This window comes from Meleagris gallopavo, chromosome 1 (genome assembly GCF_905368555.1).
Source record: "Meleagris gallopavo chromosome 1, MGAL_WU_HG_1.1, whole genome shotgun sequence".
NCBI lineage: Eukaryota > Metazoa > Chordata > Aves > Galliformes > Phasianidae > Meleagris > Meleagris gallopavo.
Genome location: NC_139404.1, coordinates 24,563,766 through 24,590,465, shown reverse-complemented (window position 1 = coordinate 24,590,465; position 26,700 = coordinate 24,563,766). Strand labels below are relative to the sequence as shown.

At 40.0% G+C, this 26,700-nt stretch overlaps 1 protein-coding gene across 3 annotated transcripts in view; it reads left to right on the top strand.

Moving 5' to 3' along the window:
- The window catches only part of MET (MET proto-oncogene, receptor tyrosine kinase), a 92,164-nt gene that overhangs the window by 37,909 nt on the left and 27,555 nt on the right, over positions 1 to 26,700 (top strand). For all 3 annotated transcript variants that reach the window (XM_085219061.1, XM_085219066.1, XM_085219054.1), the window contains exons 4-10: positions 9,229 to 9,363; positions 10,728 to 10,901; positions 16,248 to 16,408; positions 17,598 to 17,700; positions 17,909 to 18,045; positions 20,263 to 20,427; positions 21,298 to 21,397. In XM_085219061.1, the coding sequence (XP_085075187.1) occupies positions 9,229 to 9,363; positions 10,728 to 10,901; positions 16,248 to 16,408; positions 17,598 to 17,700; positions 17,909 to 18,045; positions 20,263 to 20,427; positions 21,298 to 21,397 (975 nt within the window). The remainder of the gene's footprint in view (positions 1 to 9,228; positions 9,364 to 10,727; positions 10,902 to 16,247; positions 16,409 to 17,597; positions 17,701 to 17,908; positions 18,046 to 20,262; positions 20,428 to 21,297; positions 21,398 to 26,700) is intronic.

The following is a 26,700-nucleotide window of genomic DNA, read 5'->3' as shown; positions in this document are numbered from 1 at the left end:
CAGAGGAACCAAAAATAATGAGATTGCAAAAGCAGCTATGCTTTACCCAATCAGCAAATAGTCACCTGTTATTTTCTGCTTGTGCTTTTATTTAGATTAAAAAGAACTATGCTCTTTAACAGCTCTAGAAAGCACTAATACACTAATACTGGACAGGAAATGCAGCCTCCTTTACTAAACGTATATTTTTTCAGCCAAAATGTAAAACTAATCTTGATGGTCCAAACTCAAAGATTCGTGAGCTCTTTTAAGGAAGATAATTGGGGCCGGAAGGCGAATTCCAAAGCTCTCCCAGAGCATAATTGCAGCCCATTGACATACTGAGCATGTTTTGGCTGCATCAGAAATGTTAAATTTTTATTTGGCCATGAATAGATTGGAGTTTGTAGTTTACTAAATATTGTGGAGGTTTCTGTTACAACACAGAGCAGTAATAATATTTCTAAGACAGCTGACACGCATGAGACGGACAAGAAAAATGATTTTACTTCCTTCCTAAGCTGGAGCCTGACAACAAGCTTTTTTTCTCCCTCCTTTTTTTTTTCTGTTGAGAAGTTGCAGCTGTTTCGACCTTTCTTATTGTGCTTGTTTTCAGAGTGTGACTGGGAACAGAGGCTGAAAGTACAGCTGTTGGGTGCAAAGTGAATCAGGTATTTCACAGTGGTTATTTGATTAGAAAACAGCACACAGTCACACTACCATAGCTGTGGAATCAGATTTACAGCTGATGTAAACCAGTCTTACTCCCCTTGAGTTAGAGAAATTACACTGAGTATATTTTCATAACTGGAAAAGACTCATTTATTACCAGTCAGCATTTCAGGGAAATTATAGATTGTCACAAATACATAAGGAAATAAAATCTATGCTTATAGTTTTGGTCAGCTCCAAGGTGAAGTTGTTTTTTTTTTGTTCCTGAAATGTTATATTACTTTAGAGAGTGAGTTTTGAGTAACGAAGGAAAGAGCAAAGTTCTTCAGGAAGGGGAAGTCTCTCTGATAGCTCTGGGAGAGTGGGATATGGGAAAGTTTTAAAAGATCCTGAAAAGTTCACATTCAGTTTGGCCTTAACAATAAACAAGAGGCTGATACCTCTGATGAATGCAGAAGCTGGTTTTCAGCATAACACTGGTTGGAAGCAGACCACTGCATACACTCCACACACCTGAAGCTGACATCACTGAAGTCAAACTCAAACAAATGCACTGTTTGTTGGTTCCGTGCTTCAGGAAAAAGGATGGAAAAGTCTTCACAACTTTACAACTACTTTACAACTTTACTCAACAGCTTTACAACTACTATGAGTAACAACTCTCTCTAAATGCAATTTTGGCAATAGTATCAGACCACTTAGGGACCTCCTGACTCTAGGAGTTCAACTCGGTGCAGAGTGGGGTAGCACTGGGCTATGCATGGGGTTAGGATCTCCTGCAGGTGTCCTCTCATCTCTATGGGACACTAGGGTGTGAATCCTGTTGTTCCTGGAGGTAAGAACATCTTCCCCTGGGTTTACATGCACCCTCTTATTGGCTGCAATCCCGTTCAGTCTGGCTGGGTATGAGCCAGGGCTAGTTGAGAAGCCAAGAGTTGGCAAGGCATGGTCACACATTGTCACGTCTGAGCAGCTTCAGGACTGAATATAACTTGGGGCATGAGAAGCAAAACTTGCTAGCATAGATAGTGCTTGTTGGCATGGAGAACATCTGCTCACCCTCCTCAGGGCCTCTCTGCACTTGTTTGTCTCAAGACAATAACAAATAGGAAGCTTTTTTTTTAGAGACCCATTACATCTCAGTATTTTTAGCCAGATTTTTCAGCTAAGAAAGGAAGTATGGGGTTTAGAATGAAGATTTCAGGACATACAGGGGAAATGTATGAGGAAAGCAAAAGGACAGACCAATATTTCTCCTAGTAGTCTCCTATGTCTGGTACTCAGTGGCCCAGAGATTTCCTGAGCTGGAAATTGCACCCGTGCCTGGTGTTTAATAGTCCTTAATAGTCTTTTAATAGTCCATAAAGGAATTCTTTTCCATTAATTCTGCTTATTGGTTTTGGAATTTATATGTTGCTTTGCCCTCCACAGTATCCTGTGACAATGACATTATGCTTTGAATGATGAAGAGATTCCTTTGGGATTTCCTTCATCTGCTGCCTTATCTTTTCATTTGGTGCACCCCATTCTGTCTGATGAAGGATAGAGACTCAGCTCATGCAGATCAATGGTTTGGGAAATTTTCACGTGCAGAGCAGAAGTCTGTTGGCTTTCATATCCGAGTGCAGAACACTTGACAGTCACATTCATTTCCCAGGAATACTTATGATTAGAAACAAACACCACCACCAAACTATAACACACACATCTCATTTCCCTGAAAAGAGAAATATCAGTATGTGTCATAGCTGCTTTCATAGATTACATGCCAAGCAATACAATGCATGTTACAGAAATGAGTATAGAAAAATTAATCACATCTGCTTTTTATTTGGAACTGCACTCAGCGCTTGGAAAATTGCATCCCAGAATTCAGCAAGAGAGCCAGGCATTCAACATTGCTCTCCTCTTGTAAACAGCAAAATGGCAAAGCCTCACTGCTTCAGAAACTGAGGCTCAAAGCCATGGTGCCTATTAGCAAAATGGTTGGATACAGAACAAGGGAGTACAGAGCTTTGCATCTTTCAGCACAGTTATTCAACTCATCTATACCACGGCACAATGGAAGCCGTTTTCACCTTTGAGCTGGTCAAACTTCTTTTGACCTAATTCCCTTCCTCCTAGATAAATATTATTGTAATAAAACCCACTAGTGCAAATGGCAAGCCTTGTTGGAAGCAAGTGCAAACAGGTCACAGATAAATGAGCATGAACTTTAAATCAGGCAAAGACAGGAGGAAGAAAGAGAGATGGGATGCAGGCAAACATTGCAAAAGCTGTCCTACTCAGTTCCCACTCCTGTTCTGCCTTTGTGGGCCAGAAATTCACCTGGCTTTTCAATACTGGCAGTCTGGAGTGTTCAAGCTAAATGCAAAATACGTGTGCATGCATTTATAAGAATGTGAATTGTTGCAAATCTTCCCATTTTGTCATTTTTCAACCAGCAGAAATCTGTGGAAAAATCTATGTCGGTGATGCTTTCATCCCTATATCTCTACTTTTGACAGCTTTCTGTTGTAAAGAGAGTATATTGATGATCCCAGAAAAAATACAAAATAGTGCATGATGCAAAATCTGTACAGTCAAATTAACATGAACTCCTGCTGACAAATATTTTCAATATTCCATTTGAATAGAGAATCTTGCACCCTTCAGAGATGATCCATTATACTCTCCATGGATTAAGATGATGTACAGCATTTTGAGAGCTACATATGTGCCCTTCACAAGGTTTTGCCACATATCCTGAGGCATTTGAGGCATTATAGTAAAGTTAACCCTGAGCCTATTTCTGCTGGGTAATGGCCTCCACCTGCCAGACATCTAGGGAAAAAATAACAATATGATACTTAGATGTGATTCCTTTAAGAAGGTTTCTCATTTTTGCAGAAGATATTTCACAATTCACACAGTAACATTTGTAATTCAATCCTTCTGACCAGCACAACTGAACATCAGAATTATTATTTTTAAAAGCCATTGCAGACCGTTTTCCAATTCAAATTATTAAAGTCTTCATTTGCCATATTATCCATAAATTAATCTAGAGTTTTCTGACAACATTAATGCTCATGGTAATAAGATAATATTTAAATGAATTACTTTGATGTTCATGGACATAAGTGATCACTGGCTTCCAGTATAAAGGATATACTAAATAATATATTAGTTAATTAATTAATTAACCATTGCCCCTTATCATTGTGGAAGTACTTAGAGCTACATGTAAAGATTACAAAGTATTGTTTTTGCTTTAGGAAGGATGTTAGGGTTGTGTGCTGTTTGGAATGATTTTTAGCATCAGAACAGACAAATGGGTTCAAACTAAGGGTCCATGTAGGTCAGTTGTCTATCTCCAGCCATGGAGACAAAGGAACACCTAGGGAGCAGGGCATCGTGTGTCACACCTTCTGCTTCAAGCCACCAGCTATGTTTGGTGCTAAAGGTCTGAGTATTTTCTGAGCTGAAAAATTGGGTTTTGTCTGTTTAGCTCTTTCATGTACAAGTAGAATTTCCCTTTAAGTGCGCACTCTCATTTTTGCCTTTTGATGGAATTCAGTTCTTCGACTGGAAGAGATTAAATGGTCAATCCCTAACCACTATCTCCTTGCCACTCAGGATCCTGTATGTCTTTTTCATATCCCAAACACTAAGTGAGTGCTTCCATATTTAATCTACTCAGTGACTGTTTATTTCAGCCTTTTGATTACCTTTGTTACTTTTCTCTGAACCTTTTCCCATTTTAAAGTATTCTTTTTGTTATGAGATAACCAGAACTGCACAGAGAGTTCAAGGATTGGAGCAATTGTGAATTCATATGAAATAAAGATCTTGCCTGATTTATCCTCTAATCTTTTTCTAATAATGTCTAAGTTTTGGGTTTTTTTTTTTACTTCTATTGAGCAGAGAGATGATATTTTCCAGGAACTATCTATCATGTATCACTTTAAATTTATCTTCTTTGTTCTGTTTCACCTGCCATTTTATTGCCTTGACACGCTGTCTTGTAAAATCCTCCTGCCATCCTTCATAGTCTGTCCTCATCCTTATCACCTTGAAGGCTTTTGGATCCTCAGCAAACTTTGTTGCTGGACTGCTCACGCACTTCTTTATGGATACGTTAAACAGCACAGACTCTTGCACAACACCCCTGGTGACTTCTGACTATTGCAGGAACTGACCATTTATATCTAGCATCTGTTTGTTCTCTTTTTGTCAATTATTTATCTGCACAAGTCTTTCTTCTCTCTTAACTGCTTGAGTGCAGGTATATAGGTATACTGTCATTCCTTGTATGCTATGAAGAAATGCTTGGTATCTCATTAAAATGTAAGCAAATAAAAATTAAAAAAGGAAGGAAGAGGAAGGAAGGAAGGAAGGAAGGAAGGAAGGAAGGAAGGAAGGAAGGAAGGAAGGAAGGAAGGAAGGAAGGAAGGAAGGAAGGAAGGAAGGAAGGAAGGAAGGAAGGAAGGAAAGAGAGAAAGAGAGAAAGAGAGAAAGAGAGAAAGAGAGAAGAGAGAAAGAGAGAAAGAGAGAAAGAGAGAAAGAGAGAAAGAGAGAGAGTGGACAGCACTTGGGCAATCAGGTTTAAAGACTTTGCAAAGAGAAATCCTTCTGAAACTGAACAGTTTTCATTGTAGAAGTATCCCATATATGGTAGCGCAGCCACTTTAAAACAATGCCAAATAGTACATATACCAGCCCAGTCCCAAGGAATAAAAATCAGATGTATCAGAGAATAACACTGGAGTCCAAAGTAGCCTCTTCTTCCTCATATTGAAACTGTCTTAAAATCACCTCTCTCTTCTGGGTTATGTTGGGTAACAGTAAAATAGAATTTCAAGGACGGGGTTGATGCATGCAAAAGTTATATAGAACAGAAAAAGCTTTTCTGCATCGTGAGTCTGTTACTGCAAAACTATAGGCTGGCAAATTAGTTCTAGGAAAACAGCAAACTTCTATTCCACAGTCCCAAATGAATTAGGAAGTGTAATTTGAGCTCCTTGTGTGTCGTGAGGTCAAAGTCTACTCACTTGGGCTCTGCGCAGGTGATTTGATTATCAGCCCCAGCACAACAAATATTTGATGTTTAATGTACCAAATAATTTTCCAAGATTGTAGAGATAAGGGATCTAAATTTACATGTGTCGTTATGAAGTTGCAACACAGATGTCTTTAAAGGGTTAACACTGTGGCTCAATCAGAAAGAATGCTTGGCAATAAGAGGAAGCCTGGATTAATGATAGAAAAGAATTCTTAGCATTTTATAGCAGTGGGTATTCGAGATGAGACATGGCTAATGATCAACTAAAAAGGTATTTGCAGCTGTGGTGCTACCTCTCCCCATAATGCCAACATTAATCAAGCTTTTCCATGCAGCTTTGCAGTCTGTTCTATTTTTCATTGTCCTGAATATAAAAACAGAGCTTATGCCCTAATACACTGAGTCAGAGACCATACTTCTGTGTCACTGAAAATGATCAGACCGTATCGATTTCTAAAAGTACTTTCTGTACTGTGAAACAAACCTATAGCAAATTCTTCAACAATGCCAGTTTCATTTTAAGGGCAAAAAAAAGCTTATTGTAACTGCAAACTGTAAGTACCTCTGGGATGTGAAGCTTTTATCACCACGAACTAACTGCTCATATATTTTATTTAAGTCTTGAATTACAACAAAACATCAGCTGTAATTACAGCATCTCTAAGTCAAGTTTTGGAGTCAGCCATCTTGTTGAAAGACTTTGGCAATGGGAAATGCCAGTGAAATCGTGTAAGTCAATGTCCTGGCTGTTCTGATGCTGCCTTGAGAGTCAGGAGAAAAGCTTCATTATAGGAAAAATGAAACGTTTGACATAAAGTTATTCTCAGAATAGCTTCGTTATTGTTAAATAATGAACTCCATTGAATCTCATCTTCTCAACAAATGCTGATTATCTAAATTCCTTAAGTAAACTGCACGTGATGCAGATTTTGAAATATGAACATGATCTTCCCTTATGTAAACAATCCTCTGCCTTTGTTGTCTGCTGCTATCACACTGGGTGCACATCCTTCTGGATTGCAGACCCAAACCTATAAAGTCTTGCTATCAAATATCCACCCCAATCTGCAGATGCTTTATGCCTGTGCTTAACAACCATGACTCATCCCGTTAAAGTCAACAAAGTTACAGTAGTAAAGTCAAGCATGTGTTTGTAGGAATAGGCCCAAATTCTTAGAAGTATGTAGGTAACTTAAGATGAAGAGAGATGACTAGTGGGGGAATTTCATACTGGTGTGACTAATCTCCTTAAGATCTCCTGAAATTGAGAGAGAGGGCTCTTAGAAAAGAGGTTCAGGACAACTAAATTAGGCTCCTGTTTTGGAACATCTTCTAGAGAAGCCTCCAGTACTCCCTGCTGTTTAAGAGGTGCTGGAGATTGTTCTGGACAGCCACCTCATACAGAAATCAGCAGGAGCTAGAACTCGAGGTTCCCAGTCTCATCTTGGCAAGGGCCGTTCTGCAGCAACAGCCACCTCAGCAGCTCTGGGAATCAAGCTCCATCTGCCAAGCCGCTCTCCATCATATTTGGAAAGTTGTGGCTGTCAGTTGAGGTCCTGGATGACTGGAGGAAGGGTCACATCATTCCCATTTACAAGAAAAGGAGCAAGAATGACCCGGGGAACTACAGGCTGGTGAGCCTCACCTCTGTACCTGGGAAAATCATGGAACAGATCCTCCTGGATGACATGCATGATCACATGAGGAATGAGCATGTGATCTGAGACAGCCAGCATGACTTCACGAGGGGAAGGTCATGCTTGAACAATCTGGTGGTCTCTTATGATGGAGTGATGGCATCGGTGGACAAGGGGAAGGTGCCTGATGTCATTTACCTGGTCTTGAGCAAGGCCTTTGACATGGTCCCCCACCACATCCTTATCTCCAAATTGGAGGGATGTGGATTTGATGGGTGGACCACCCAATGGATAAGAAATTGGTTGAAAGGCCACAGACAGAGAGTGGTCATCAATGGCTCTATATCCAGGTGGAGGCCGGTAACAACCTGCGTCCCACAGGGGTCTGTCTTGGAACCGGTGTTCTTTAAAATCTTTATCAATTACATCGATGATGGAATCGAGTTCACCTTCAGCAAGTTTGCTGATGACACCAAGCTGAGTGGAAGGAAGGGATGCCATTCAGAGGGACCTCAACAGACTTGAAAGGTGGGCCCAGGTGAACCTAATGAGGTTCAACACAGCAAAATGCAAGGTTTTGGGCTGGAGGAATCCCAGGCATCCATACAGACTGGAAGGAGCGGTCCTTGAGAGCAGCCCTGCAGAGAAGTACCTGAGGGTCTTGATAGATGAGAAACTTAACAGGAGCCAGCAGTGTGCTCTTGCAGCTCGGAAAGCAAATGGTATCCTGGGCTCCATCAGAAGAGGGGTGGCCAGCAGGGACAGGCATGTGATTGTCCCTCTCTTCTCTACTCTTGTGAGGCCTCATCTGGAGTACTGAGTCCAGATCTGGAGCTCCCAGTACAAGAAAGACAGAGAGCTGTTGGAGAGGGTCCAGAGGAGAGCCACAAAGATAATCAGGAGAGTGGAGCACCTCCCTATGAAGACAGGCTGAGGGAGCTGGGCTTGTTCAGCCTGGAGAAAAGAAGGCTGTGGGGTGACCTCATTGCAGCCTTTCAGTACCTAAAGGGAGCCTACAAACAGGAGGGGAATCAACTCTTTGAAAGAGTTAATAACTGCAGGACAAGGGGAAATGGTTTTAGGTTGAGGGAGGGAAGATTTAGGTTGGATGTCAGGGGGAAGTTCTTTACAGAGAGAGTGGTGAGGTGCTGGAACAGGCTGCCCAGAGAACCCCTGGAGGTGTTCAAGGCCAGGTTGGATGGGGTCCTGGGCAGCCTGGTCTAGTATTAAATGTGGAGGTTGGTGGCCCTGCATGTGGCAGGGAGTTAGAGAAACATGATCCTTGAGGTCCCTTCCAACCCTGGCCATTCTGTGACTCTGATTCTGTGATTCTGCTTGTGGCTCCATAGCACTTATGGCCACCACAATCTGCTCCTGCCATAGCTTTGCACTCCAACAGCACCAAGGCCAGATAGTAATGACACACGGTGTGGTTTATTTTTCAAACTGAAGGACAAAGGTGAAAATAAATGAAAATACATTTGACCTTCAATGGCCTGAAGTCTCTTTTAACTAGACATTGTAGCTACAGTTCTTTTTTTTCTTAAATGTAATCTTAAATCTACAAGGTTGACTAAGTGACCCATCTTCATCTTTTATGGTTGATTTTTAAATACTTGAAATTACAGGAACTGAAAGCATGCAGTGACTTCTTCATATTTTAATAAACACGATGCATTTTGAGGATCCCTCAACAACCATGATTTTGCTGTGTTAAATAAAGTGGATTTTATAGAGGCTTAATCAGATCATGATGAAACATTATGCAAAACATTATGCAATGTAGTGCAAAGTAATTAATGCAAACAGAAAAGTGGCAGCGATGTGAGAAAGCCAAGCAGGATGCATTTGTGTCACATGTTGCCTGCTGATTTTCTGAATTTCTGTCTTTCTTAGATAGTGGTTTCCCGCTCCGAGTCCACAGCTCCACACGTCAGCTTTCAGCTGGACTCCCACCCCGTCTCTCCCCAGGTTGTTGTTGAGCAGTCGGCAGCAGCAGATGGCTATACTCTGGTAGTGACTGGAAAAAAGGTGGGTGGTTCATAATCTCATCATTCCGCACCCCATGTAAACCTGCACCCAGAGCAGTGATTTTTGGTAACGGCAACTATTTACACTGTGGCTTTATATCCTGCATCCTCCCAACCTTCCTATTCCCTTGGGAACACAGAAAGAGCAAGTTTCCTCCAAGACTTTGTTTTCCCTCCTTAAAAAACCAACAGACTAAGATTGGGAAATATTTAACTAATGTAAGAACTGTGATGCAAACCAGCAAAAGTCAGGAGATGCAAATCTCAGGCTGAACGTCTGTCCTTAATTCAAGAGCTTGCAAAGAAAACTACACAATGGCTTAAGAAAAGAATGCATGCAGAATTTCCCGACTTGTTCATTCGTGTCATAACATTATAACTTTTTGAAGAGAGGTGTGTGTGCAGGTCTTAGGTGGGTGTGTTTAAAATTGGAGATGCTGCTCATGGTAAGGTTTGAGGAATATTTTCACAGGCAGATTACAAGGGGTTAACAAAACATGAAGAGTTATCATAAATATGCTATTGTCATTAGTAGGATATGCACTGTAGAGTTGCATTAGCAGATAATATTACAGATAATCTTAAACCCTAATCGTAAGCAATAATTTGACTCCTTGAGTTCTATAAGAATTTAAAGAAATAAATCAGCCATTACGAAAGATGGTTATTAATCATTTACTAGAATCGTATTAGATATTTATAAAAGTCATTTTCAAAGAGAATGTACCTAAGAAAGGTACTGAAGTATGAAGTATACTTATCTAACAATGCAAATATATGCTAATATTAATATTTTGAGCACAGATAACGTGTATTTAGAGCTACTGTTATCATACCTGTTGTGATATTTTGAAATATAACATCATTTTCAATTTATGTTTTAGATATAGGGTAAGTTTTCTGATAATAGGTGTTAAATACTGTATTTGGGCCATTGTGTGACCAGTGTGTCACGGCTGCCAATGTAGCCTCACCAGAGCCAAAACAGCTACCATGACTGGTTTTGCAAACATATGAACTAAGACACACTGAGACACACTGTTTTTTCCAGTAATTGCTACAGAACTGCGAGGAGCACACTGCTGTTCCCAGCAAAAAAAAATGCTAACTTGCTGTAAACACCAGATGCTGGGTAGTAAGTGTATATAACATTAAGATGCCTTTAGGGTTTCTCCCAAGTGAATTTAAAATCATGTCAGTTAAATTACTTATAAGATCCTATAATTATCGAGCTAAAGAGAAGTCGAACCACAACTTGCACAGCTGAAATCTGAGTAGCACCACAACACAGTGCATAAATTGATACTCCTTGCCAGCAAGTGTACATATTTGAAGGCTCTGTATGTCATCTCTTTCCATCAACAGATAACCAAGGTGCCACTGAATGGGCCGGGCTGCCACCACTTCCAGTCCTGCAGCCAGTGCCTGCTGGCACCTGCCTTCATGCGCTGCGGCTGGTGTGGCCAGCGGTGCCTGAGGGCTTCTGAGTGCGGCGGAGGGACGTGGACCCAGGAGTCCTGCTTGCCAAGAGTTTATGAGGTAAAACCACCTGCTCATGGTGTTTACACACCACAGATAGTGCACAGGGGCTGCTGGCCAGCCCACAGGGTGAAGGGCAGCCTGCCCACCGTCCTTCAGAGCCCGTCATACCCAACAATGCCCACATCATGATCATTTGCCATCACTGCTTTAACACTGCCTCACAAGCCTGAAGGATTGGATGAGCCTTTAGGGTAGGTAGAGGATGTGGCCCCAGATGCTCAGTTGGTGAATATGAGAAGCAAAGGAGAGAAGTTTCCTTGCTCGTTACAGCAGCTGGGTTGCAGGAGAGGGGACAGCCGGAGGCTGCTCTCCATGGGCGGGGGCCTATGAGGAGCGTGCAGGGACAAGGCAGATGAGCATAGCTCCACTGTTTGTCCCTGTTTCCAGTTAGCCATGGTCAGTGTGAGATTTGCATGGAGTGACCGAACATTTAACAGAGCTATTTTTAGTGAGGTCTGGCACAACTGTGAAGGCTGAGGAACAGTGGATGGACTAGTAAGCTGAGGGAGGAGCAAGCATAAAGCTCTCCAGTAGCACTTGCACCCACTTCCTTTTAACACATTTAAACTGTACTCTGCAGCTAAAAAGTACATTTTCCTCTGAGTATACAGCTTATAAATGGAGATGAAGCTTTGACACTCAAAACTCCCAGGGGGAAAGGGAGCAAATGTTTTCTTCTTTCAACCAGACAGATAATTTCATGGACAACATTTTAAAGAGGCTGTAAAACTTTATATTTGCTAGTAATCTGGAAACACAGTCATACAGATAGGATTTTTTTGCATTTCAGGTGCAAAATTTAAAGCTAAACCAGGAGAAAACTCAGTGATCAGATAGTGAGGCATTCTAGGAATCAAACCCAAAATGGATGGAGAGATATATGCATGTGTGCTCACCTGTTAGTGAGTCTGTCTTGCCTTCTACCTTTGGATAAAGGAGGTGTAAAAAACTGCTAACTCCAAGGGTGAATAATCTACTTTCACTTTATACAAGATCACAGCCATCTCAGAAAAGCTGTGGTAGATGATCAAATAGTCCTTTCTGGTCCTCACTTTTAAGAGACTATGAGTCACCAATGCAAAGACATACACACAGAATTAGTCCTGGCCTATTTTTATATACTTCCTCGGGACCAAACCATTTTTCTTAGCTTGTTTTGGCTTTCCTAGAGCTCAAGTAGTAACCCTCAACATTTTTTCTCAGCAAAACTTTTCAGCATTAGCATGTATTTCCATGCATCCAAAAAGACTTGAAAGGCTTGGAATTGCTTTGTTTCTGAGTTTCAAAGGTGCTGATCTACAACAGTCCTCTCTGATATCAACCAACGTGTGCTCAGCAACTTTAAGAAGCAAGTGTCCATGCACAGATGCTTAGACCAAGAAGTATATCCCAAAGCCACCTCTGAGGTTCCCCTGAAGCTGCTGGGAGGATTCATTTGGTGGAGTGTGCCTTAGATGTGGGCAGCAGGCAGGCATGGTGCCAGCCACACGCTCCCCTTCCCCATGCACTGCTCTCAGCCCTACCTGCTCAGCACAAGCCCAGCCTGCCCTGTAATGGATATGGATCTGTGACACTGTTAGATCTTGAAGGCAATCTTGAATTACAGTGTGCTAACACTGGTGGAAGTTTCTTCTAGAAGGTCTGTAAGGGAAAAAAAATACAGCTGAGTACTCAAATCCCTTTGGATTGCTAGCTGTTAAGACAGATTTCATGCTCTGCTGGACCATGACATTTAACATTATTACTGAAAAAAATGTAAAACAGATTATTCATCATCTTCTGATCTGTGTTTAAACCCATATGCATAAAATATGAGAAACAAGCTTGTTTTGTTCCTAACAAACAGAGGATGACCTGCTTTGCATAGTATTTGAAATTCAGTCCTACCTCTCGAATATTTTGCAGATTTCAGTGAGGCAGATTGCTTAGGATATGTCACATGAGCGCTTTAACCTGAGGGGAGCACGGAGGGTCTGATCCAAAGAATGTTAGATGAGTCTTCAAATAAGTTTTCTCTCATTATTGCACAGAGCAATGTGCAGTGGAAAGAGAAAGGGAAAAAAAAAAAAAAAAAGATTAAAAAAAAAAGATGAGATTTTCATCAAAGGCAAAAAGGCGGAGAGGAAGCACGAGGTTCTCCCATTGGAGTCCTGCTGACATGTTGGCCCTCTGCCCTGCACTAAGCATTTTTCTTTGGAGCCACTGGGCTCTGCCCCACAGTTGCACAGTACTCCACAGATGTCCCTCCACCAACCGCCCTGCCTGCAACCAGAGCATGATTTGTCAGCCTGAGTGACAGCACTGGGGGAGCTCTTGGGTTCTTGAAGGATTCTCACTTGGGATAACTCCATAATGAAACAAATTAAAGGCATCTGCATGTAGAGTTCAGGTCATTCTGAGAGGTGAAGTGCGTGAAAGGAAAAATAAACTGGTCTCCCTTTGGATTCTTTGTTGTGGCTAAAAGACTGGGGTGGTGTTGTTTTGAAAGTGAGTCATTTTAGTTAGCTTTTGTTGCAGAAGCATCAGGAATATCAGACCTTCTGCTGCCTGCTTAGATTGGAGGTTTTGCTGGAAACTTCAGATGTGGCCTCTGCATGCTCTTCACTCTTAATTAAAATGAATGGGCTGTTGAACCTTTAATAAATAGCTATTTTAGCTAATAGTGTATAAAGTACATGAGTGGATATTAGAAGAATGGCTGTTAACACAAGGAAAAGAAAAACAGAATCTTTCACATTTTGGAGAAAGCTTTCTGCTCCACAGCCCAAAGCCAGGGAGTGGCAGGGACATGCAGAACTGCAGCCTCATGGCAGGACGTGCTGCAGGCTCTCAATGGGTTTCCTGGCTACAGAAATTTGCCAACAATTTTCAGGTCCTGAATTTCATAGCATTTTTTTGCACTTTGCTTATTTTCTGTTGCTACCTGCATAATGTAAGCACACACAAGATGCCTATGAGTGCCTCAGTTCAAAGTCCACTAGGTTCTCTGCTCATTCCCGTCCTCTCTCCCAAGAAAAAACCTGGGAAACCACATTTGACTTTCATGGGCTTCATCATAAAGGTCATCTGAAATAAAGGAATGAGTGAAAACATTGTAGAGGAGTTTTTGTAAAGCTTAAGTAAAAAAGTGTAAGTTTTGGTGTGTTTATTTGCTATCTACTTTGAAGTCTCACCTCTTACAGAACGTAGTAAATACTTTCATTCTTCCTCAGTCAAGGCACATGGGCTGCTATCACACGTCCCTTTTGGCTAATATCTCTCAAAACCAGCTAAGTGCCTTAGGTTTTGATTCTGTATGGCTTTGTGAAGCTTGATTTTAATGCCCTTTATTGCTAACTTAATGGATTATGGGCACCAAGGCTTGTGAAGGGCTTGGAGAATATGCCCTATGAGGAGAGACTGAAGGAACTGGGGCTGTTTAGTCTGGGGAGAAGGAGGCTCAGGGGAGACCTTATTGCTCTCTTCCAATACCAGAAAGGTGCTTACAGTGAGTGGGGTTGGTCTCTTCTCACTGGTGACAGGTGACAGAACGAGGGGAAATGGCCTCAAGTTGTGCCAGGGTAAGTTTAGGTTGGATATCAGGAAACACTTCTTTACAGAAAGGGTTGTTAAGCACTGGAATAGGCTCCCCAGGGAGGTGGCTGAGTCACCATCCCTGGATGTGTTTAAAAACCGTTTGGATGTGGTGCTCAGGGACATGATTTAGTGGGGGGTTGTTAGACTTAGGGTAGTATGGTTAGGTCATGGTTGAACTCGATGATCTTTAAGGTCTTTTCCAACTTGAGGAATTCGATGATTCTATGATTAATTTCAGATTCTTCAAATGCCAGAATTCTGTGTGTTACTGTGCAAAACATCGTGTACCCCCACAGAGCAATTTCAGTTCTTGCTAGGGTTTTGTTACTCCTAAAAATAGTGTGCTGAGATACTGAGTGGAAAACTATGATCTGAAGTCAATCCAGATTTTGAAGGAAAATTTTTAAAAAAGGGAAAGGAAACTGAAACTCGGGAATGGCACAAGCTCCACAGGGTGCAGTACTGCTCCCCACATTAAACAGCAGCATTGGCCAATGGAATGCTGTGAGAGCATATCTGCTTTTTATGGGATTTGTGCAGAAGCACTGTTCCTGCACAGGTTCCCTCTTCTGTGCTTGCTGAGAGCTGATCCAAAGCTCATTAAAGCAGGAAAGATTCCTCCTGACTTCAGTGCATTTCTGATCAGACTCTTTGTCTGCTTTCTAATGGTGGCAATAAATTTCCCCATAAAGAATATATGGTATAATTCTTTTGAAGTATTCCTCAGCTTCCTTTCTATCTACAGTAGTTCATTTGTGACAGTCCTGAAGAAAGTTGAAAAGAAATGTGTGTCTTACTAGATTTCCAGATGAAATAATAGCCAAGTATCTCTCAAACACTTGCCTTTCAGCTTGAAAATGAAGTCGAGTCCTTTGAAAGGCACAGCTGTATTGCATTTTAGGGGCAAAACTACTCTTACTAAAGCATTAAGTTTAAGACATTCAGGCAGTACAACCACAATCCTCCATGCTCTGTTTTTTGCCCAGCAGCACTAGTAGTTTTGCACAATTTTGCAGTATTGTTAAAAGTCCCCATAAACCCTAAACCAATGTCTCTTTTATATTTGTTGCTGGCAGTACTGACCAGCACTTTTACTGAGTTTTGCAAGACTTCTATAGTGTTTCTACTTTTTTCCCACCATTGTTATATTTTACAGGACAATTTACAATATACAGAAGGGGGAAAAAAAAAAAAAAGCATTTCCTTTGTAGATTGTCCCTGTGTTTCTGAGAGGTAGTTTATTTTTAACTCGGAATTAGAGGTGACCAAATGTAAAAGACTGAAGGGAAGAATAGCAGAAGCCACGTTAACTTTATCACAGCCAATCCAATTTCAGATTTAGGTGTCTTTGAAGCTACTTCACTATGAACCTGACTTTCATCAAGCTGACAAAAAATGGTCATTTGGGGGCTCTTTTGTGTTCAGCATTCAGCTTCTAACAAAATAAGTACATTGTATGTTTAACATGCCAGAAATAAGATGTGAAAGACAAGAACGACGGGACTTAAAAGACTATTACAATGCACAGCTTGTTCAGTGCCCCTAAACACTATCCTTCAAAGCTTTCTAGTATAGGTTTTGTTATTTATTGCTACTGTCAGAGAAAGCTCATAATGTGACGAATGAAAGGTGAAGAGCAATTAAGATGAATGGTAGGACATAAACCGCCTGAAGAAATGCTTTCCTAAAATTATTCCTTTGCACATTCTTTGACTCCGTTTGAAGTTCAAGAAAACCTGATGCAAGTAACAAAATATTTTTTAACAGATTCTCCCAAGCAGTGCTCCTTTAGAAGGTGGGACAAAACTGACACTGTGTGGATGGGACTTCGGATTCAGCAAAAATAATAGATTTGAATTAAGAAATACAGTAGTCCATATCGGAGGACAAATCTGTGCTCTGGAAGCAAAATCTAGCAACAAAAACAAGTAAGAAACCTAAAATACAAAATTTCCTTTATAAAGATGTTCTTTATGTGGAATGGATTTACTAATGGTACAATCATTCGGTCTATAAATATTATCCTTCCATTCAGATTTTCAAACAGAAGATTTTTGTGTTAAACAATCCCTCATTTCAACAAGTTCCCCAGGAAAACTGTGCTCAGAGAGCCCATAAAGCTGGCTAATGCCCATAGCTCTTGCAACAGCTTTTTCTAGTTTGCCTACAAAATGCTGTTCTGCACCCATAGGAGCTGGCACAAAATGAAACTGTTCAAGGGTTTGAAAATGTGGCAGGTTCCTTTAGCCAGGGTCCTGCAGGGCTCAGATATGTCACCTCCATCTTCCTCATCTGTGAGGCTGCTGGAGAGGAATGTGAGAAGAGGAAGGTATTTGGTCATCAAGCTGCTCATGGCCCTCTGCAGGTACTTCTCCTCTTCAAATATACATATTTGAGGCAGTGGGATAATGGCTTAAATTCAAGACAGAGGATATTCTGGTTGTTATCGTGAAGAAAGTTCGATGAATATCCTCTCTCAGATCAGAGCCTATGATTACTAACACAGCAACGTGCAAAGCATGACACGGCTTCCCTACTCACATTTGTAGTAGCAGAGGTCACCCTCCAGCAGTCTTGAGCTTGTGCCTTTCTGCTGCTCTGAGCAGTCTTAATGCAAGCTAAATGATTTAAAGAGAATGGCTCATATATGAGACTCAGAGAATGTAATGTAGTTAATGGACACATCATGCCACAAAAGTTCAAGTTTAATTTTTGGCAATATTTAAATTTAAACAATAAATCTATATAGGATGTAGTTTTCCTAATGCTGTTGTCTGCCAAAATTTGACACAAGGAAAAATTCCAAAAACCAAATTAACCAATTGAATGGGAGGCATTTGTTTTCTCCAGTGTGCTTTTTTTTTTCAAAACTACATTTGATTTATTAAAATTATTTTCTCTGTCTGTGTATAAACACCATGGCATTTGTAATTAGTATTGAAGAAGACCACTGTACTTCCTGCTGTTTTTTTTCTGAAATATACCTGACACATAGATTGATGACTAGTTCTGTATGGGTTCAGCATTGTTATGAAATAGTCGTGGCTTTATTTTAATACGAAATTGATCAACCTAGGAAAATAAATGTAATCCAGTTTTTTTCTTTGCTTTCCAAAGGCTGGAATGCACAGCTCCTGCTGCAAAAAGTGCAAGTTTTAATATATCCAGTAGTGTTTCTGTTGGACATGGAAAAACATTATTCAATACATTTTCATATGTGGTAAGCACTATGATTAGAATTTTTATGTCTAAATAGTTTCAACATGAACTGGAAGAAGACTTTTCATGAGTCCAATCCAGTATGATAATTCTATATTATTGTTTATTGTTACTTCATAGAAGTGCTAATAAATGTATTAAGATTATTCTTTCTGAAAATACAGAAACATAACTTAACAGTCCTCTTTTCTTATTTTTACCCCCCTCAGAATCCTATAATAACAAGTATCTCCCCCACCTATGGCCCCAAATCTGGAGGAACATTGCTAACAATAGCTGGCAAATACCTAAACAGTGGAAAATCCAGAAGGATTTTTGTTGGTGAGAAACCATGCAGCTTGAAAAGGTAATGTGTTAATAAAATAAAAAAAAAAAGATGATGTCTTTAATATTGGTTAAAATATCATGTAGTTAAAAAAAAAAATAAAAAAACCCACACTGCTCTCCATCTCACATATCAGGGAATAGAGAGTGCAGTAAGCATTCATTTCTGGATTAGGTCCTGAGTGTAAGGTGTCTAGAAGCTTCCTAGAAAGGACTGCAGTTCAGTAGAAGTCTCACTGCATGATGCATCACTGCATCATTTCAGCACTCTTCCTGATATATATAAAATAGTTCTAAGGATTAAGCCAGAATTCTTCATGCCTCTTTACTGGATTCAGTAAGAACTCAGCCAAGAACATTTGATATGTGGAAATGCTTTGAATCTTATCTGAATGTCAGTGTTATTAAAATAATAAGTACAGATTCTCTGTAATAGGCAACCAAGCATTCTGAATTCAGTAGCCATTTGGCAACAGTGTAAATCTTGTTTGGTCCTCTTTTGGGTAGAGCAGGTTGGCTCCCATTGTTGTGAACAGAATTGTCACCTCCACTACCAAGGGAAGAATCAGGCCAACTGTATTACAGGAACAAGGTGTTCTGCAGTTTGCAGAGAGCATGAGAGACTCTACATTTTACGTCTCTCCTAAAGATTTTGGAAAGTTATAGTGATGAAAAATCATACTTGCAGAGGATGCAAAGAAGGAATAGTCTATTAGTTAATGTCAGACTTGAAGTCAAGAGAGCTGAATTTTATTCATTGCTGGTAAATGATTTATTTTATGTTCTTGATCAAACAACCAAGTCTCCCGACTAAATCAACAAAGGGATTTAGGTATTCAAGTTCAATATTTAATCACTACCAAGATCTTCAGCTGCTACTTAATACTTCAGGGTAGGCTTTATTGATATCATCTCAGCTGATCAGCTATTGGACAAACACATGGAACATTTAGGAATAATTCATTTAATCCATTTGAGATGCCTATTGTGGGGGTGAGATGACTGCCCTCTCAGAGGCAGATCTATACCTTACTAAGTGGGACCACTAGGCTTTGAACCTTACTTCAGGCTTATCCAGTAGACATTCCCAGCACCCCTCTTCTTACAAGTAAAGTTGTATAGATTCATATATGAAGGTCTTAGCCAGTTTTTCAGGTTAGATATTTCTCAACCCAAAGTGTGATGTTTCCTCTTGGGAGTAATGCCTGGTTCTGAGTATAGCTAGATCAAGGGTGAATTTTGGTTTTAGTGTTTTCTTTTTTTTTCCTTTAAAAGATGGTAAACATTTCTAGATATTTAGGAATGAATCACTAACACCTTATGGCACACTGCAAACATTACCTTCCTGGAAAGCTTTAGAAGTAGTAGAAAATGCCTGTTTTGTCTGATATGGAAACATCCTTTGAGAATGGGCTCACCTGGAGGGCAATTGAATGTGGTTTGGCCCAAACCATTGAAATCATCTGCTAGAATTTTATTTTGCTTTTCCAATCAATTTTTACCCTTGCCTCTGTTGTGCCCTTGCGGTCACAATTCACGTGCTTCAACCTTCAGGATCCTTCACCTCACCCAATGATCTCAGCACAGGAAGACTTCCAGGGCCAAGCATGAGAGAAAGAGGGGAAAGGTGAATATCTCCAAGACTGCTGCTGTGCTGGGTTTGGCCAGCTCTTTATGAATTTTTGCCCACTCCTCCTTTCACCTTGCCCTCTCCTGCCTATCCCTTCTTAGTACATGGAGCCAATAGAGTCTCCCAGTGCAGAACATCTCTGAAAAGATGGTGCATATCCTGTCACCTTTTTTTTTTTTTTTTTTTTTTTGAGTTTTTTAACAGAGGCCAAGTCCTGTGCATTAGAAAGAGAAATATGTTATTGCCTAGTCATCACAGAACAAGTCATTCTCCTTGAACTTGGTGTCATTTTCCAGACAGGAAGCTGCCTTTGCACAGGGCAACATGTGCATTAACAGGGCTGTCACTGGCACTGAGGAAATGCTTTCCACCAGACAAGGTGCATGGCAGTCAAATTAAGGTGAATCTGGAGCCTAAGAAGTGTTGTTGCTCTTTCTACATTGTGCTGTGCTTATTTTCTGCAACATGAACCTTCTTTTGTGATTATCAGTAACATTTCTTTTTCACACGTGGATCTTTAGGTGGGGTTGGGGCTTACTAAAGGATAAGGTTTTAAACAGACTATGTGTTTTATAACACTAACAAGCAAGCCCTTCTCTGTGCTTCCAGCACATCGGAAAGCACTGTGGAGTGCTACACTCCAGCACAAGGAATCCCACAGGAATACCGCGTGAGGGTGGGAATCGATGGAGCTATCAGAGATGCAAAAGGTTATTTCACCTACAGAGAAGACCCCGTTGTTTTAAAAATTCATCCAGCCAAATCTTTTCTTAGGTGAGTAAAAGTTTCTCATAGAAATAAGAGAAGAAATGAATGAAAGAAGTGTAGCTGTGCCATGCAGCAATCTATCAAAAGAAATTGCATTTTTATCTCTATCTGCCATGCCAATTGCTTCTATTATGGTGCAGTTGCAGAGGGCAGATCATTTCCTTTCAGAGGTGAAGGAGAAGGGGGAAGGGCACCTCTGTTCTTTGTGTGATTTAGCTCCTAACTGCTGCTGAGTGTACCTGTGATGTTCTGCTGAGATACCTACTGTACAGCTAAGTGGGTTTCCTATGCTGTGTCTGGACATTACACTGATTAGTGAGGAAAATCATTTAATGTGACAAGTCAGCGGTACTCAAGAGAGCAAATGGATTTTAAAATCGTCTAAATCCAGCAAATCATAAATATTATGAGTATATACATATGGTAGTATGTGTGTATTTTTACGTGACATATTTATTGTATCAGTAGCTTTAATCCTAGCCATCTGCCTTTGCCAAAAAAATGTCAGCAGTAAAAAAGACACCTTTTTCAGCACCACTGAAAGCAGCAAGTAAGTTAGAAAACATTAAATCTGCTCTCCTTTAAAATTCACACATTTGTTTTATATCCTGGCACACCACAACATTTAAAATTAATTTTCTTTTCTTGTATATGGTTAGTTGTTATAACAAGTGTAAAATTTGTTTCCCAGAAAAATAATCTCGCTGCTCAGACCCATGTATTTGCATTCACCCCGTATATCCCTAATTCTGGTTTTATGTTGTCATTTAGTTTAAAATATAATTTGTAATTAAGGTTATCATAGCAGATGCATCATTATCCTACTTACATTTTTTTTTCCTTCTTCTTCTTTTTTTTTTTTTTCATTTTCCCTAGTGGTGGAAGTACAATTACAGCTCAGGGAATCAACTTGAATTCAGTGTGCTTTCCTCGGATGGTGATTACTGTACCTAAACTGGGAATGAACTTCTCTGTGGTGAGTCTTGAAGAAGGCAGTCTGCTATCTTGCTGTGTACATGTGGTGAATGGCACAGAATTTTCAGTCATAACACTTTGACTTTTGCCATAAAACTTCAGGGCTTTCACCAATGCTTTCTTCAAAGAGTTTTTCAGTGGAAAAAATAGCTTTACATAGGCAAACTGGAAATTAGAGGAGGAGGAGAATAATAATTTTCAAGAAAACTGTTGCAAAGAGATTAGGCTTTCACAGTGTCCAATAACAAGGTTTTTATATCACAATTTAGCAGTGCAAATTCAGTGGCTAAGCACAGAACAACAAAATACATGTATGCCAGATTTATCAAGTTGAAATGTGGTTAAGTAGGGAATATATTTCAATGGTGACTGTGAATGTAAGAGGAAAATGAAAAAAATATCAAAGAAAGAGGAAAAGCGTGCATGTAAAATCAAGAGTAGGTGTTGTTTTAAAAAACAGCTAATTGCCAAATTACCTGTTTGGTAAGTTAGGAAACATTTACCCCAGTGAAACTGGGGTAAATACTGAGTAACTCAGTATTAAGAAAGGTTTCAGCATCTGCAATTGGAAACCACTTCATGAACATAAATTCAAAAGTTTCTTTTGTTACTTGAATTGATAATGTACAGTATCTTAATCTAAATATGATCACCAGGTATGGTCATGTGATCGACTTCAATTTTTATAAGGCAAGATGACATTTATTAGCTACTTGGACTGGAACTGTTTCCTGTAACCTTTTGCCTACACATTTTTCTTACATCTCTGACATTTTCTCATCTTCTGTGGTCTGTTTGGCCTAATTGAAGTTAAATTAACCTACACACATTGCAACATGCTACACTACTGCTCAAATTCTTAGCTTATTTCTAATGAACATCATATGCTATTTCCTGTACTGAATTCTAGTATGTTGGCAAATTTTCAGTTTTTTATATTTTCAAGGTCATAATATTCTTCATGATCCTGACTTGCATAATATTTTCAGTGTTTCAGCTGAATTTCAGCTGGATGTAGTCATGGCTTGTAATTTAGTGGGTACCGATTTAAATGTGGAAATCAGTGCCCCTGCAATTTAACAGTGTTCAGTGTTATCAAAAATGCACTTCACACGAGTTGGGAAATAAAATATTTTGGTGAAATCAAGCAAGCTCAGAATTTTTTCAATTTTCAGCACTGTGGGCACAATTATTTCTAAGTGCAAATGATTTGCTGAAATTAGTTCTTTAGATTTTGCTTTGGGTAGATATGAATTTGCTTTCTTTTTCACTCTCTTGCTTTCTCTATTCCCCTGGGAGAATATGCAAAATTCCCCCTCTTCAGGGACAGATTCTGCATACCTTGCTTATCAGATTTCCAGTCAGTAAGCACAGAGAATATTTGGAATTTGCTGTAGTTCACAATCTGACTTAGAGTGAGAATTGTAACAATACATGATGTAAAAATATATCATAACATCATGTTCTTCAAAATCCATGAATAGAATGTGTCTGGAGACTTTCTCAGGATTCGTACTGCTTTAAAAAGATCTGAAGTAAGGAAGTAAATCCATTCTCCAGCAGTGACTAGCAACTCCAGGCAACCAATGCTAGAGTTTCCTCTTTTCCCCAAATACTGAGGAGCAAACAATCCTTTGAGCAGTGATTTCTTCCTGTGCTGCCTTCTAACCTGCTATTTTAAAAAAGGCACGGGCATGGGCAGTCACAATTATTCTTTTCCCATATTCTTTTTCTTTCATACCTTGCAGTGTGCATTATATTTGTCAACAGACAAGAAGAGTTAAGTCTGAGCCTCCTTGTCCATGAGGCTATCAGTCCCCTACCACTGTCAATATCTTTATGTAGCTCTAGGAATATGAGCCAGTGTAAAAGCAGCTGTGCATGAAGTCACATTCCCCCTGCATGGAGGGCTGGGCTATAACTTCAATCAGATTATAATCAAGAGTGTATAATGCTTTGACACTGCCCAATACATTTTGCTCCATTGCAATTAAAGGCCTCTGGAACTCCATGGCTTCCCTCTGTGGTAGCTCAGCTCTGCTTACTATTTGTTCTGCCACCAACATCTACCTCAAGTTTATTTCTCCAGGATGGATATTTGTTCTCAGAAAGAAGGGGAACACTTAGAAGGAACAAAACAAAGGTTACACCACGTGAGGAAATTGCTCGCAAAGGATGCCTATGGCTGCAACCTGTTTCATTCTGTGTGAGAGATTCTGGGCCCTGTTGGTGAGCAATATACCAAAAAACAAACTTTCATCCACTCATTATAGAAATAAATAATGATGAAAAACTCTTTCCGGTATTGATCCAGAGCAATGCAATGGACAGCTATCATGTTAACAAAGGAGAAATAAGTTGTAGTCCTGAATAGAGCTAGCCCAGACAGACAGTGCAATGTAAACCAACATAATCAAGTCCTGCAGTTGAGGCCATGTATCTTTTTGCTTTCTTAGCTTGGGAGAGGAGAATGAACTGAGTCATTTTTTAATTGTCCTTTAAGCCCTTTTTCTTTTCAGTTTTCTCATCAGCCTCCAGGAAGCTGCTTTTGTCAGCATTCAGAAACTCTGGCTCTTGGGAAAACTGAAGGCAGCACTGAAACACATCCCAGAGCATCAAAGGAAAGTGCAGCTGGGAGGTACCACAAAGACCTCACTTGGCCTGCTTCTTTGCAGCAGCAGCAAACATACCCAGACCACTGCCTGACAGATATTTGTCTAGGCTGTTATTAAAGCTCCTTGAAAAGGAAATTTCACAATCTCACTTAAAGAAGCTTTGGAGGGAGCTGCTCTACCTGCTTACCTAGTGGTTTGGAAGTAATTCTTTCTAACAATTAACCCGAATCCCAGCTGCTAATTAGTTTAACCCTCAGTGGACACAAGCAACAGATTACCAGCCCCTCCTGCTAATTTTACTTATTTGCATTATGTTATGATTCAGCCTTTCTCTTTGTCATTTGAAACAAACCAATCCAAACTCTGACCTTACATGATAAATGTAAGAGCTTAGAGCTCTGTTCCCTCTTTCTTCCATCTCACAGATGCTCTCTCATTTGCTTAAAACTGATGGTGTCTGACTTAAAAGAGCTCTCTCCTTTTCCTGTCATCTATCTGTCCCCAAGCCATTAATTCATTCTGCTAAGCTTAATTGGGGCCTGGAGCGCCAATGTAGTCAGGGTGTGAGTGGAGGGTCACTTCAACAAGCAGGAGGAGCTGTTGGGAGTGCTCAGCATCACAAAACCCCAGGAGACAGAATCAGCTTGTGCTTCTTGGGGCATCTGCTTCTTTCCAGATGAGCAATAAAGCTGGTAATTTCTATGGAAAAGCACCCCATAAGAATTGCAGTGTCATTGAAACCGAAAAGTTCTGGGAGCAGATGCCAGCCTCCTGTAGAAGAAACATGGAAGTTGCACACGTTTGCAGTTCAGTATTCCTGAAAATTTCTCTTCTGTAATGTAAAAATAAGTTGCTTCAATTTTATACTTTTCGTATTTATTCAAACGTCATTGAAATTATTCAATACCGTGTTCATATTAATTGTGTTTATATTACATTCCACTAACACTGTCAGTATGTCTTGCCTTTTTCAAATTCATCATTTCAACAAATGAAAAAAATGTTCTAGCTATTGAGCCATATGTTTCAGTATTTGCAACATGTTTCTTTTTAATTCTGTTTCATGAGTTCTTTTGACCATTTGTTCTTATTAAGTGCAAAAAATGAATTTGAGGAGTGCTGCATAATTTCCTCTTCCCGAGAGCTCTAGACAGTGCATAAGCATACACCAACCCTCTTACTTCTGCTCACACATTCAGTTCCTCTGTGAGATGCACAAGGAATTGTGTCATTCCTTCCTTTCACTTTGCATTGTTTCTGTGTAAAAGCAGGGCATAGGGTGGGATGGTGTTTAATCAGGAGCCTGTCTACAAAATAAGTACCTTGTGACTTCTATAAGACCTGCTAGATGATCCTCCTGCACTTGAAGGTCTTGAGGCCAATATTTTCCCTTTGAAAAGCTGTAATAGTAAGTTCTCAAGAGTGAGTTGTCATCTGGGGATCCTCTGGAAGAAGAATTAAATTACATTTTAAAATCTTTATTCATAATCCCCATCAAACTTCCTAGAATTCACCCACAAGGGTCTATCATAGATTTATTTAATGATAATAGAAGAAATTCTCTGAGAACTGTGGACAGTGAGTGTGGGATTACTGAAGTTATTCCTGATTTTGTATCTAGAACCACTTGGGGTCAGATCTTCTAGCTATGTTCACTTTGTGGAACAAGGCTCCTACAGAAGCTCAGCAAAGATATTCCCTCATGAAGGGGAACCATGGCCTTTCTTTCTGTGCTGCATCTGCATCTGCATCTCATGTGCATTTCTCACAAAGAAGGGAATTCAGTGGTGGGGGTATCAGAAAAGATCCCATGCTGCAAACTTATCCAGTCCCTGGTATTGTTATCACGTACATTAATCATCCTGAGCCCAAGGACTCCCAGTCAGTATCAGTCATATTGTGTGAAGAGCTGGTTCTCAGATGCAGGAGCAAGAGGGTTTACTCCATTTTCGGGCCAGTAATTTGATAAACTGAAAGTATCATCTCCAGTGTTTTCATCTAAGAGACAACTGGAATTAAAATGTTGCCAAACCATTAGAACCAATGAAATGACAGCAAAAGCCCATGAGCTGCCTGAAAATCTTCAAGATATTCTGCTTGAGTGTCACTGCTGCGTTTCTCACCTACACATTAAAGCCTTCTGAATGGGCTTTCCTCAAGTTCAACCTGAATTCTCATTTCTCTCTTCTGAGAAATCATTCTTGGCAGACAGGTGGAGAGCCTCCTGGTCTGTCTTTAACCTCATTCATCTTTCATTTCTCACTGGAACTCCAAAAGTTTAGACTTCTTATGAAAGGACAAATTGATGTTTCTCTCCCTTCTGACTGCTACAGATCCTGTAATACACATCCGACTGCCCCTTCTTATCTGGGTCGACTGCTAAGAGACCTTTGGAGCTCCAAGGTTCTCCCTCATACTTTTCCTGTAGTTGTGTCAGACGAAAAAAAAATTGAATTGGGCATTGAAGTTCAGATTCTGTAGGTCAGGTTTGAATTAATTGCCTCAAGGGTCATATTTTACAAATGAAGCAAGAATACATACCTTTAAGTGATGAGTCATATGCATTGTGCAATGGATTATTATTCCCTTTGGGGCACAGTATTTATTTATGCTTGTGAAATGCTTCATAATTTTTACATCTTTTCTTCCTTATTGTCTTCAGATGTAGATTATAGTCATAGGAAGAACA